Source organism: Ctenopharyngodon idella, chromosome 17 (genome assembly GCF_019924925.1).
Source record: "Ctenopharyngodon idella isolate HZGC_01 chromosome 17, HZGC01, whole genome shotgun sequence".
Lineage (NCBI taxonomy): Eukaryota > Metazoa > Chordata > Actinopteri > Cypriniformes > Xenocyprididae > Ctenopharyngodon > Ctenopharyngodon idella.
In genome coordinates, this window is record NC_067236.1 from 31,174,915 (window position 1) to 31,188,743 (window position 13,829).

At 36.5% G+C, this 13,829-nt stretch overlaps 1 protein-coding gene across 3 annotated transcripts in view; it reads left to right on the forward strand.

The window, feature by feature from the left end:
* The window catches only part of scaf8 (SR-related CTD-associated factor 8), a 46,908-nt gene that overhangs the window by 21,357 nt on the left and 11,722 nt on the right, over positions 1–13,829 (forward strand). For all 3 annotated transcript variants that reach the window (XM_051868117.1, XM_051868118.1, XM_051868119.1), the window contains 3 exons: positions 10,771–10,815; positions 11,495–11,656; positions 11,757–11,913. In XM_051868117.1, the coding sequence (XP_051724077.1) occupies positions 10,771–10,815; positions 11,495–11,656; positions 11,757–11,913 (364 nt within the window). The remainder of the gene's footprint in view (positions 1–10,770; positions 10,816–11,494; positions 11,657–11,756; positions 11,914–13,829) is intronic.

The window sequence follows — 13,829 nt, forward strand, 5'->3', positions numbered from 1 at the left end:
GGCAATACACACATGTATTTAAACTGACTCGTCAGGTTGAGGGTGTCTATATTCCGCAATAGTGCAAGCACACCTGACTTTTAAAAGGAAAGGGAGATGAGAGACTGATTGGTTTATTGCACATTACGCCCAAAACACTCCCATGACTCATCAAGAGACAAGGTACAACCCTTTTGGACCATTTTTTTTTTCCGTCATTAAGCTAGCAGAAGTGGATTCGGACACACCCTAATAAGTGCATCTGCGCCATGCACTTCAGACCATGTGCTTAGTAGTGGTTAAACAGATCGGTGTTGATCCATGATCCGTACTGACCAAGCCCCACAGTTCGGCACGCATGTGATTCGCGGATCAATTGCAAGTTTAACCGCAATATAGTGAAAGGTTATCATTTGCACGTGTTTTGTCTTTCTAGTTTACACATTAAATAGATATAAAACCATTCCAGCGCTAGAAGAGGCAAAAGAGGATTTAATTCGGTATCGCACACCGAGCTGTTATCGGTGCGCACACAGACGCACATACATACAAGGCTCGCGCGCGCACACAGAGAGAGAGAGACGCGTTTCAGATAGCTCGCGAATTCCAAATTGATTTCTCTTTCGCGTCCTCAGTGCACTTGGATGGACACATACATGCATGTCGTCAGTCAAAATACCCCTCTCAGCAAGTATTCTCGTGAAGACATTCGGTTATGTTTTAAGTGAACGAGGTGAGAATTCGGATGTGTATCTATCGGATGTGTGCATGCATGGGGTCTTACTCTTAAAGTGACAGCAACCTATAAATACCTGCTGTTGTCTGTCGTGTAAATCAAACAACAAAACACAGCTTTAACAAAGATTAATCTATTAAATTTATACAGTGAACAGTGTCATTTTACATTTATTACATTTCTGTACACAATTAATACTACAGTTAGACTTTATTTGTAACTATGTTGTATTTATCTATGCTTGTAATTGGTGCACAGTTTTTGTTCTTTTTACAGTCTGTTCACTTGCTTTTAATAATGTATTAGTTAGGGTAGTAGTTTCTGCCGTGGTATCGGAGTAGTTAAAGTGGGCTAAGTAATAAATGCAAAGTTACCCCCCCTCCTTTTTTTTTTTTTTTTTTTGTGCTGATCCGAAAAATGATCCAGTCCGTGACTTAACCATGATATGATCCGAACCGTGAGTTTTGTGATCCGTTGAACCACTAGTGCTTAGATTGTTAAAATAGTTAGTGCCCAAGGACCAATGCACAGATCTACTTTGACATAGAGTCTGATGCGCATTTAAATATCTTTGAAAACAAAACTTTTATTCAAATTGTGTATGTAAAATAATGAGAGGTTTTGCAAGCAAAGCATGTGGTGAATGAAAACTCAGATTCTGACTTACTTAAAACTAGGGATGCACCGATACCATTTTTTTTAAGGACCGAGTACTGAGATATATATATATATATATATATATATATATATATATATATAATTTACCATGTATACTTTTATTTAATATCTTTTGTTGTTTTATTAACATTATTGACAAATATTTAATTAGGCTACGGTCCCTTTAAGACCGAATCCATGAATACTGACATGTCCTGTTTTCATCCAAATGTTTACGTCCACTTAAGCCATGACCGACTGTATTTGCTTGAGATACTCCATGCAATGGACATTTTGACAACTATGTGTGCATTTGACCATTCAGGCGCAAGGAGAACTGATTTCGTGCTGTCTAAGAGAACTAGGATCGTGTGCGAGAAAGAGAGCGTGCGCGAGAGAGAGCGCTTCTGGTCTGTGTTATTCAGCGCGATTCCACTTATCCCGCCTTCACTAATCGATTAACAAATTGTGATTGAAAGCATGCAGTTCGCAATGTGTGTGTTGTCATCATTAATTTTGAAGTATTTCCACACCCCTGAGGCTGACATTGTTTCTGCTGCTGCTGCCTTCGGTGTCTCTGTACACGGGAAATTCTGTCAGTTGCGTCACGTGAGCTATCGGTCTTTAGTATCAGGGCTATTTTTATGAGTACAAGTACATGAGCTTGGTATGCATCCCTACTTAAAACACCTGATTGACCATTGCATTCACATGCTCAAAAGATATGTCTGTGATTGACTACAATGGTCAATGCTTCAAAGCATATTGTAAATAGAAACTTTTGATGCTCTTCACAGAGCACTTACACAGATAAACACTGGAGCATTTGAAAGCAGCTGCCTATCAGCGAGTACCAAATATACCTGATACTCTGTACCTCTGGTGCTGCAGAATAGCTGGTATCATCACATTTTTAAAAATTTCATTATTAACTTGGTACCGAAGTACCGGTACTTTTGACAACTTTATTGTTACTAATAACTGACTTACTATGCTGCATGTGGAGAGTAGTGCATTAGAAATTAATTCATTATAAAACATGCTTGGCTTTAAGCTCTCTCTCCCTCAAATGCGCACAAACAAACGTGCTCACGCTTGTAGAGAGAGAAGACTAAAAGGCTAATGTGCCATGTAAAGATGATACTTGTAAAATGAAAACTGATAGGCTAGATGTAAATCGTAGTCAATCTTTTTTTTTTTTGGCAAAAATGATGGAAAGATTTGTGACTCTGTTCTTACCATGATGTCATTCCAACCCCATAAGACTTTAGGTTTAATGAAACCTGAGGGATTTCTAACCCTTCATTGAAAGTCCAGCAAAACCTTAACAATCCCTTTGATATATGCTAACCTTTAAAAGGAATAATAAACTGCATTAATGTATCCTGTGGTGTACTTATAATGTTAGCATCATTTTTTACATCAAAAATTGTCATAATTTAGAAATAAAGTGCCATTTTCTACCCTAATTTTAGCCCTCTGATTTGAACGCTCTGTTGGCTGACTTAAATGTAAATGGCTGCTGTTATTGGTTAATGTCTTGCATATAAAATAAGTATTACATGTGGAACTCTTTTAAAAACTTTTACTCCGTTTTTACTATTACAGCTGTTGAGAAAAGTATTGATTCTAGCATTATATTTAGATCTTATCCTGTCGCATGATCGATGGCAGTGATGAGCATTGTAGGCGTTTACAGATATGACTGTTGAGAATATGAATGCATGATCTCGTCATTGCAACTTGAATTCAGAACTTCTACTAACCAAAACAAAAATAACAGAAATAAACCAGATTATCAAAGTCACAGCTTAGATTAAATATATTTATTATCTTAAATTCTGAATAATTGTATTGCTTTCAGCTCAGTCAATCTGCAGTCAAACAGTCAATCAGTGTTTGCAGATAGCATTCAAATAAAATAAAAAGGAAATAAAAACTAATTTCTCTATGACTTGTTTTATAAAGACACCAGGGCGCTGTTTGCCTAAAAATCTTGGAAATGCGGCATTATGAGAACGGGTTAGAAAAAGTGTCCTCCAAGTGTCCCTTGGGGCTCTGGCAGAGCGGTAACCTAAGCGTTGTGCCGCAGATATCTCACAGTCAGGGTTATTGCACACCGGACACATCAGTCTGACAGTGAATCTGGTCACAATACAGGCAAAAGTTCACTTCAAGAATGAACAGTGACGTCAATGATTTTGAATTAAATTATTTGAAAAACAGCGCAAACTGCTTTGTATTTTTCTATATGAAGAATATTTTTCAAGCCACAAAAACAAACCTGTTAAAATGCACACTACACAATCTCCTAGGTGAAGTTAGTATGTACATATATTTGTCCTAAATTGTTGTATTTTAATGGGAAATTTTGTGAGTGACGCTGTGGTTGAACGTAGTTGGGCACTGCTGGTGTGCTTACAGTCATAGAAAACAATGTGTTCGAATTTTAAATGTATTTTTTTCTCTGTGCGACCCTCTTTACACATTGTTTTGCTTATCCTTAGGCTTTTTTTTAAGGGAAAGGGCTCTGACAGTGATGCCATGCAAATTGATAGAACATAATGTATGAATCATAACCTGCCAAATTGGTTAGTGTGTTTATATGCATTTAGGGCTGCAAATGTAGATTATTTTGATAATCGATTAATCTGTTGATATTTTTTTCTGATTGAAAATCAAGGTGAAAAATCTAAAAATTATACATTAATTTTTTTTTTTTTTTTTTAATTAAAATTTGATTAAAATTAATGTTATTCCACATCCTGCCTAATCTGGTCCACTAAACAATGTGTAATATAAAGCCTATGAAAACGCATATAGTGAGTGTATCTATGTAGGCTATGCTGTAGGCATCATCAGCTAAAAAAAAAGAAAAAAGAAAAAAAGAAACATTACCTTCTAAACCTAAAAACAACTGATTGCTTACTATTTTAAAGCAGAAATTAAAACGATTAAATTAATGATGATAAACAAAAACAAGATCACAATGTTGTGCTTTTTATGAGGAACACACATAGTGACATTCACATAAAATTTTGATTCCACTTACTGATTTCTGTGTGCGCATTTTAATGTGCTTTTCAACCATCCAAGCACAAGAGAACTCAATTCAGCACCCGCTTGCTGTTTCTGTGCTAGGCACATCTAGAGCACGCGCAAAAAGCCGCTTCTCATAGTGCATTAATGCTGAATTTCGCATCATCTTGTGTTTGAACGGACAGATACACACAAAATATCCTCGTAAACACAGGTGGTTATGCCTTAAGAGAATGTAAACAGTTGAGAAAGAAAACGCATGTGTAACAGTATATTGGATCCGTGCATTAGAGCTTAAAGGCAGGGTAGGTGATGGGCTTCAAAAAAAATTTTTGTTATGCTGGTTGAAAGTCTCTTCACATCCCGATAGCAATCACTAAGATATGTGGTCTAAATGTGTGGAAGGCGTAGGACCATAAAATGTTTATCCAATCATATCCCTCAGTCTGAGGGATACAATAGGCCTGCCTGTCATCGTATGTTTTTACATACCCTCACACTACCAGACTATCATACGTCATCAGCGCGATTCATGCTATACAGAGTTTAGACAGACGGCAGTCAAGAGAACCGCAACCAAAACAGCAGCCACGTTTTACAGTTCCTCCTGAACCAAAACAATGTGCTGCGTTCACGCCATAACTACTGTAATTTAGAAGAGATGGAACGTGGCTTTGTAGATGCTCTGAAGGGAGAGTAGGATCTTATTCTTTCAAAACTAGTGTTTTTAAAGTGACAGCAGACCTGCTGCTCTGTCATTTCTGTTAATCAAAGACCAAAAGAAAGTTACTGACTGCTCTTGACTGAATAACTTTTGTAACTTTAAGGATTAATCTATATTTTATTTATAAAACGAAAATTATGCAGTGTTATTTTACATTTGATTTTTTTAATTTCTTGAAACTTCGTTCAGTTGTTTTTATTTGTGCTATTGCTAATTTGCTTATTTGTTCTTATTGTATTACTAATGTTGTCATGAGTACCAAATTCGGTACCAAGTTGGTACTGAAATTTAAAAAATGTGATGCTTTGAGCGCTGTTGAGCAGATTTATAAAGACCTCTGATTGGCCATTGTGTTCACGCGCTTATCAAATATGTCTGTGATTGGCTACAATGATCAACACTTCAAAAACATGTTGTAAATAGACATCAATGATGCTCTTCACCGAGCGTTTACACAGATTAGGGATGGGCATTTTTGGTAATTTTTCATTTCGATCATCGATAGGTTTCAAAAACGAGTACTCGAGTATGCGGGGGCCGGGGCATGGCCGTCATTGAGATAATGAAAATATCTGAAGACTGTAGGAAGATCTGACTGTAGGACTGATCTGAAGGAAAATGAATGTTAAAACTAAAAATGTCATGAAAACCTGTCTATGAAAACGTGATTAGAACGGTGTTAGGTTGATTATGATGCAGCAATGATATTAATAAGGAGCATCTAAAAGGAATAGATGCCTGAGTTGAAGAGTGACTTTATGCCAATAAACTGAAGCCGTTCTATGACACATCCTATAATATTAATCATATAACTTAGATACATAATATAGACATAACGTTACAACTTGTATTGACACAAAAGGATGCAAATGCCAGTAAACATAAGTTACGCGCTATAGCGAGAGGGAGAGAGAGAAAGAGTGAGAGAGAGCTTGTGCCGTGATGCGCTTTCACGACAGCGTGCTGAAACACGGGCAAGGACAGAATTTACTGTAGATTTCTATAAAGTTCTCATTATAATGCTATGTTTATGGCAGATCTGTACTTTCTTTTAATCACATTATTAAGTGATTCCATAAATCGCCTGCGTGTTTTCGAAGCCATGCGAATTATGCCATTGAATAAATCTGACGAAAAAAGCACTGCTGCATTATTATAACATCGGTATTTTTATTTTTTTAAAAGAAACATCTGAAAGCAATATGGCCGTCTCAAATAATTCAAACACTGATATGCAGCGCATTCAGCATCCTAATAAATGTTGATATCCCGACCCAACGCATCCTATAGTAGATTAATCAGATGTAGCAATTACAACTTTCATCTGCAAAAGATTTGCGAGTGCAAACGTGAGCTTGACTGAAAGTGTAACTCTGCACTTTAAAAAGTGGCACTAATATTTCAGCAATATTTTGGATTCAGTTTGCATGTTATTTTACAGTATGAAAATCACTGATGATTGCTAAATTAATTATGAATAGAATTTAAAGGATATTTTCAGCACAAGATAAAAGTTTGGCGCTGTACAGCTTGCATTGAACTGTATTTCCATCTATCTTGTCAAAGTGAAACTAGACATCTCTACGTGACTTCGAGGCCATTCTCTTCTCACATCTTTTGACGCATGCTGTAAAAAGCTAAACATTCTGAGCTCATGGCGCCGCCCTATAACCAATAAGGAGAAAAAAGAAAAAATACATTTCGATCATAGTTTACATGATCGATCGTCGCTGTCACGGTCGAGTGCGCGAGTACTCGGTCGCTGTTGCACATCCCTAACACAGATACACACGGGAGCATTTGAAAGCAGGTGTCTATCAGCGGACTGGTCTGCTCATAGACGCCTGCTGTCAAATGCTCCTGTGTGTATCTGTGCAAGCGCACGGTGAAGAGCGCCATTGATCAACGCTCCCGTGTTGAGCACGTGAACACAATGTCCACTTGGTACCGAAGTCGGTGCTTTTGACACTATTACTAGCTGTGTACTTGTCTTTAATAATATTTGAGATTTATATCAGTCTAGTTTATTAGTTGTTCTTTAGGCTGCTGATTTTTGTTCATGGTATTCAGCTGCAGCAGAATGTTTTGCAAAACAACATAAAATAAATGTTTGTTTGACTTTTTTACCATATTGGAATCAACTGGGAATCGATAAGAATTGGAATCAGTTAGCAGAATTGGAATTGGAATCAAAATCACTAAAATTCAAATGATATCAAACCTTATTAGGATCCTTTGGAAGGTGATGTTATTTTTAGTCCAGTGTCCCTGTATGTCTCTTCTCATCTCACTAACACACCAGTGGGACAGAAGACTGAACTTCTCAGAGAGGGTTTTACTGTGGTTACAGTTTACGCACTTGTTCACTTGCTAGATTTCCCTGTATTTAGCTGAGAGTGAGAGAAGACTCTCTACCGCTGAATCACTCACACTGTTTGTGAAATTACATCTCAAAGTTTTCAAATTACTGATTTGCTCTGATAATCTGTTTGGATTAATTTACTCATCTAACCTACATGCTATTGTGCATAAATATGTGATGGAAAATCCCGCTTTATAATCTTGATACCTGCGGGAATATGTACAATTATTTAAAATATCCACATTCCTGTGCCTGAAATTCAGGCCATGCAAATAATGTTGAAGCTAGAAGTATATCTTGTTTCTCTCACTCAGAACAATTGGATATAAAAAAAAATTAATGTCAAATACACATATATGATTATGTTCAGTAGTGGATTCATAAGATTCTATGTTTTAGGGATATTTGGAAAATGGGATTTGAGATTTTTCAGGTTTAACTGTATGCAGATGTTACATGCTAACCAAATATACTGCAAATTGATGCATGTTGTAGTTGGTGGAATACTACCAATAGTTGGACCTATTTCATGCGTCTTAGGGAAATGTGGTGGCCTATATAACTTAAAAGGGTTAGTTCACCCAAAAATGATATTTCTGTCATTAATTACGCACCTTTGTGTCATTCCAAACCCATGAGCCGGCGTTCTGATGTAGAACCCGGAAGCGCTGCACTGTGTTTACTGTCAACAGCGTAGGAGACTGACAGGGAAGAGAAGAAACTGTTGAAAAGTAGTTATTTTTATTTTTTGTTTTTGTGCACAAAAAGTATTCTTGTCACTTCATAACATTAAGGTTGAACCACTGTAGTCACATGGATTATTTTAAAAATGTCTTTAGTACCTTTCTGGACCTTGAAATTGGTTCTGACATTGCTGTGTATAGGGAGATCAGAAGCTCTTGGATTTCATCAAAAATATCTTATTTTTTTGTTCCGAAGATGAACGAAGGTCTTTTTGGAACGAAAATGACAGAGATTTCATTTTTGGGTGAACTAACCCTTTAAGACATTTGTATGTCCAGGGTTGTGATTATTTTTTTTATTTTTTTTTTTTTTTTTTTTTTCCTATTTTCCGACCTGAAAAGTATGATTTGGGGTGGGGGGTTGCTGGTTACTGTATGATGATTAAAATCGCAAAATTGCCTTGGTTGCTAAATAACCTGCAAAATATTACGTTTTCTAATACATTTGTCACGCACAGATTGCTCCTGACAGCGCTGCACGAGCTCATGGTGCCATAGCCAGGGTTCAAAGCACCAAATGCAATTAAAAATCGGCGTTGAAATTTTTACTCACCAGGAACCCTTTTTATGAATTTTGGCAACGCATGGTTGTGAGAATGCGATATGGCTTAGTTTGATCATCAAATTGGTGTTGTAATTATATAAGTATAGTCTGACGTGCTGCATGTTTCAGGAGCATACATTCAGTGGAGCGTTTATTCATTTTCAGTTTTGATTCACAGTAAATGCTACTCTGCAAGTGCTGTGTGTTTGAGTTGCTTATAATTTGCATTTGGGAATGCAACATGTGGCAACCATCTTCCCAAATTCGTAATGAGAATAGTTTATACAGCACGTCTCCCTGCGGTTTTCCGCCAGCATAAATACTGGGGGGTGTTAAGGTTTTCCTTCTTTTTTTTTTTTTCTTTTTTTTTTGTCTGATCACATGCCTTATATAAGTTTGTCTGACCCATCCTCAAAGTTAATATAACTCCTGCATTTGTTTTAGGGCTGCAACTAACTATTAATTTGGTAATCAATCAATCTGCTAATCATTCCTTTGATTAGTTGGATTTAAAACAGTCTGTATTTTGTTGAAAAAAAAAAAAGTGCTATTCCAGTATGTCCTCCAAACAATGTGCGAAGGTTATGACAAAAATTACATGTGCAAATAAAAACAGTAGGTTTAAATTGTTTGAATCACGGTTTTAAAATTGATAGACAAATTAAAGTGCAGACTGTTAAGTGGTAGAATGTAAAAGATGGTAGTATTTGACATGTTTAATATATCCTATTACAGTAATCCCTTTACAGTTACTGCTTTGCGGCATCTCTTGCACGGTACGAGCACACAGAACAATATCCGCGCTCACAAATCCACTCTCGTGAGGGTGTGTTTCTGCTCCACATGCACAAATGCGTTCCCACAAGCTCGTGTCTGTGACAAGCTCTCGCTCGACCCTCTCTACACTCTTGCATATGCTGGTGCTCGGTCTGTGAAGTCTGAAGTGTAACAGAGACTTGCTTGCTGTCAGGATGAGCCTTTATGCAAAATGGAATTTTTTTACATTTACATACACAGAAATATGTTACTATTGTAAAATTGAGATGGACTGAATGACAATGCAAATTCACTCTCTGTCAGTAAGTGGCGCATAGTCAGTTCCCTTCAGAGATGTATTCATATAAACCCCCACCCCCAATTCAATATTTATATTTTTCTTCCAATATTTCGAGCATCGCGAACAGTGAGCTTGCTGTGCCTGATACAATATTTTCTGTGCTCTCCTCTCCTCTTTGCGTCCGTCTTCAGCATGTCCCTTCTCTGGCCTGTGTTAATGTCCTTTTTACAGACTTTGTAATATTTCCACACATATGACATTTTGGGAAATGATTGCAATGCAGTTTGTGAACAAATCCAGAACGGAGATCAGCCAAAATAAAACAAACAAACAAAAAAACCCAGCCGATTGTTTGTTTGGAGCAAAAACAGTCCGTTTCCAATTGATGGCTGGTCAACCGGTGCATCTACAGTACAACCTACAGAAAAGAGACCTTTATATGTTAAAAACATTATCTTAATACTTTGAAATGTCCTGCGTTATGATATGCTAAAATTAATCTAAAACTACTTTTATGTAGCATTTATCTCATTGTATTTGAATTCTTTTCATGACCTATTAATTGAGATTGTATGGAACACCAGTGATAAATGAACTAGTGAAATCAAAATGTTGTATTGAAGTGGTAAAAGCATCTAAAACATGTTTTCCCTAAAGCATACGTTAAAAAAAACAACCTTCATGGTCCACTTATGTTTGTCAGCTAACCCATATGAAATAGATAGTTATGGAAACACAGAGTTTGAGCATTTGTTTCCATTGAATACATGTGACTTAAGTCACAGATACTGAAGCACATGTTTGTTAATGTCCTTTCTCACATGTCCAGCTCTGGGTCTTTATTTAATTGTTTATGTGAAGTGATGTGAAGTGATGTGAATTGAATGTCCATCTCCAGTTCTCTTTTTTTTTTTTGTGATCTTTTTCAGTTCTACAAACATGTGGTCCAAAGTGTGGAGAAATTCATTCAAAAGGTTAGTTCTTATTGTCTTACAAATGTGAAATAAATGAATAGATATTCTTAGTTTCTACAGAGTTTGGAAAATGCCTAGAGGGATCTCTAGTGTGCCTAAAATGTAATATTTATGAAAATAAAAATTACATGTCCTACATGGAAATGAAAGATAATTAATAGCATTAAAACTTTAACCTGCTAATGCATGAATTATTTAATCATACATGAAAATACCTTCATGTAATTTCCTTTGCACAATTTTCAAGTATTATTTGTGCAGATCATTCGGTGAAATTCACTGTTTTGAATCCAGAATGTCACTAGATCTTACTAAAAGTATCTTACAAAAGATTAACTTGCCAACAAAAGAGCACCAAGGACTTTTATAGCATTCAGTGAGATATTCATAAATCGATGTATATGTCAGCCTTGTGTGAAAATGCCTTTTGCGCATCCAGTAGCTTGCTTACAACATTGCGAGCACAGGCACTGTTGTTTCAGACTCAAATTCCCTGAGCGCACAGAGTAAAGCTTTTGATTCACAAAAAGAGCTTCCAAACCCAGAGCTTGGAGTGGTTTATCCTTGTAAATTATAAAAAAAAAAAAAAAAAAAATTATATAATATGTGTGTATTTGGAGCCTGGACCCTTTGCACTCTTTTCCATTGTTCATTACTTCTTGCACTTTTGTGTTTGTAGTGCAAGCCAGAGTACAAAGTCCCTGGTCTGTATGTGATCGACTCCATTGTACGGCAGTCTCGTCACCAGTTTGGTCAAGAGAAAGATGTTTTCGCTCCACGCTTTAGTAAGAACATCATTAGCACGTTCCAAAACCTCTACCGCTGCCCGACGGATGACAAGGTGCGTTATTTTTGTCACGTCACTGTAATCAGATGATAAAGCTCTTGTGTAGGCTATTTTCCCTTTTGCTTATTTCCCAGTTTCAATGTTTGCATTGCAGAGCAAGATTGTCCGTGTACTCAATCTGTGGCAGAAAAACAACGTCTTTAAGAGTGACATCATCCAGCCTCTACTGGATATGGCAGCAGGGCTCCCACCCCCCAGTGTCACGCCCGTCTCTGCCAGCAGTGCTGTACCTGTCAACAGCACTACTCCTGGTAAATTATACACCATGCCTGCATAATACACAATAATGCGTCCTCTCCTCTGTGAAACAATGCACTGCAGTGCCCAACAGGTTTTACATTCAGAGAAATCAGTTGCACTGACTAGTCGAAATATGCAGGGACTCTTTGGTGCACTCATAATGCCCCCCTCCCTACTCATTTACCCACCCTTCTACCCTGAAAAATGAGTCTGAGAATGGTTGGAAAAAGACAATTTTTTTTTTTTTTTTTTTTTTTTTTCTCTCCAGGAAATCTGGAATATATACTTTTAGGGGTAGGCTATATGACCGAAATCTTATTATGATACGAGTAATTTTATTTCATGATGATGATAATATATATCACAATGTAGTAGTTTTTGCTTTAAATAAGGTTTTTATGATGTCAAAATTTGAAACACAGATTTCAATATCACAAAATATCACACAAAACTACACCGTGTGCAGAATTATTAGGCAAATCTGGTCTTTTTTTTTTCCAAGCACATTTCTACCAATTCCAAACCACATCAATCTTAATAACTACTATTAATTTTGTATTTAATCATTTATAAGTGATATATAATTATTCATGAAGGCTGGTAATGAAAAACGCCTTATATTCAGGCGTGCATAATTATTAGGCAGGTTTTCTTTTACAGGTAAAAAGAGCCAAAAAAAGAGATTTAACTCAGACTGAAAAGTCAAAAATTATTAAATGCTCATGAGAAGGATGCAATACTAGAAATCGCAAAGTTAAAGCATGACCAATGGACAGCAAAAAGCTTATTGGGTCAGCAGCGTCATACACAAACAGGTGGAGAAGAAAAGACACATGTGAACTGTAAACCATCAGGAACCCTTTAGTCTCCTGTGTCACCATTTTTCAGAACTGCAACCTACCTGGAGTCTCCAGAAGTGCAAGGTGTCAGGATCTCAGAGACTTAATAAGAATCACAAGCTGAAATGTTGTGAAATACATGAATACTGTTTTTTGTTTGTTTGTTTCGTTTTTTTTTTTTTTAATAGGTTTTATAGACAGACAGATTGAGTGACTCTTGAAGGACTAGCACCACATCCTTTTGTACCACTGATTGAAGAATATATCTTCCAGAATCTGGCAGTAAGGTGGTGTGGGAGTTCATTTTTAGTCCATCTCCTATCCTGAAAAGTCTGTCTTGCGGATATGGAATAAAAATGATCTTCCAAAACTTGCTGCCTTAATTAATTCTTAATTATTTTGTAGTTCACATGTGTCTTTTCTTCTCCACCTGTTTGTGTATGACGCTGCTGACCCAATAAGCTTTTTGCTGTCCATTGGTCATGCTTTAACTTTGCGATTTCTAGTATTGCATTAGTATTGCATCCTTCTCATGAGCATTTAATATTTTTTGACTTTTCAGTCTGAGTTAAATCTCTTTTTTTGGCTCATATTGCCTGTAAAAGAAAACTTGCCTAATAATTCTGCACACCTGAATATAAGGTGTTGTTCATGAAAGCTGGAAATGAAAAATTATATTATCATTTATAAATGATTAAATACAAAATTAATAGTAGTTATTAAGATTGATGTGGTTTGGAATTGGTAAAATGTGCCTAATAATTCTGCTCACTCAAGCTGACTGAAGTAAACAGTAAGTGATCAAATAAGAACAAAGAAACTAATTACAAGTAATAGAAAACTACAGTAGAAAAGACACAAATGAAATAGACCTACCTTAAAAGCACTAGAAATCAGAAATACCACATAAATTGTATAAAGTAATCAAATGTGCAGGAAAAAATACTGCATCGTCTTCACTGTGTAAATTTGGTATTAGGGATATCCCAAGGATCGGTATCAGGGGCCAACTAAGCATTTTTTAACTGATCAGAATTGGCTATCCTAACCCTGATCTTTTTTACATCAGCTGTCACTCAGGTGTCATG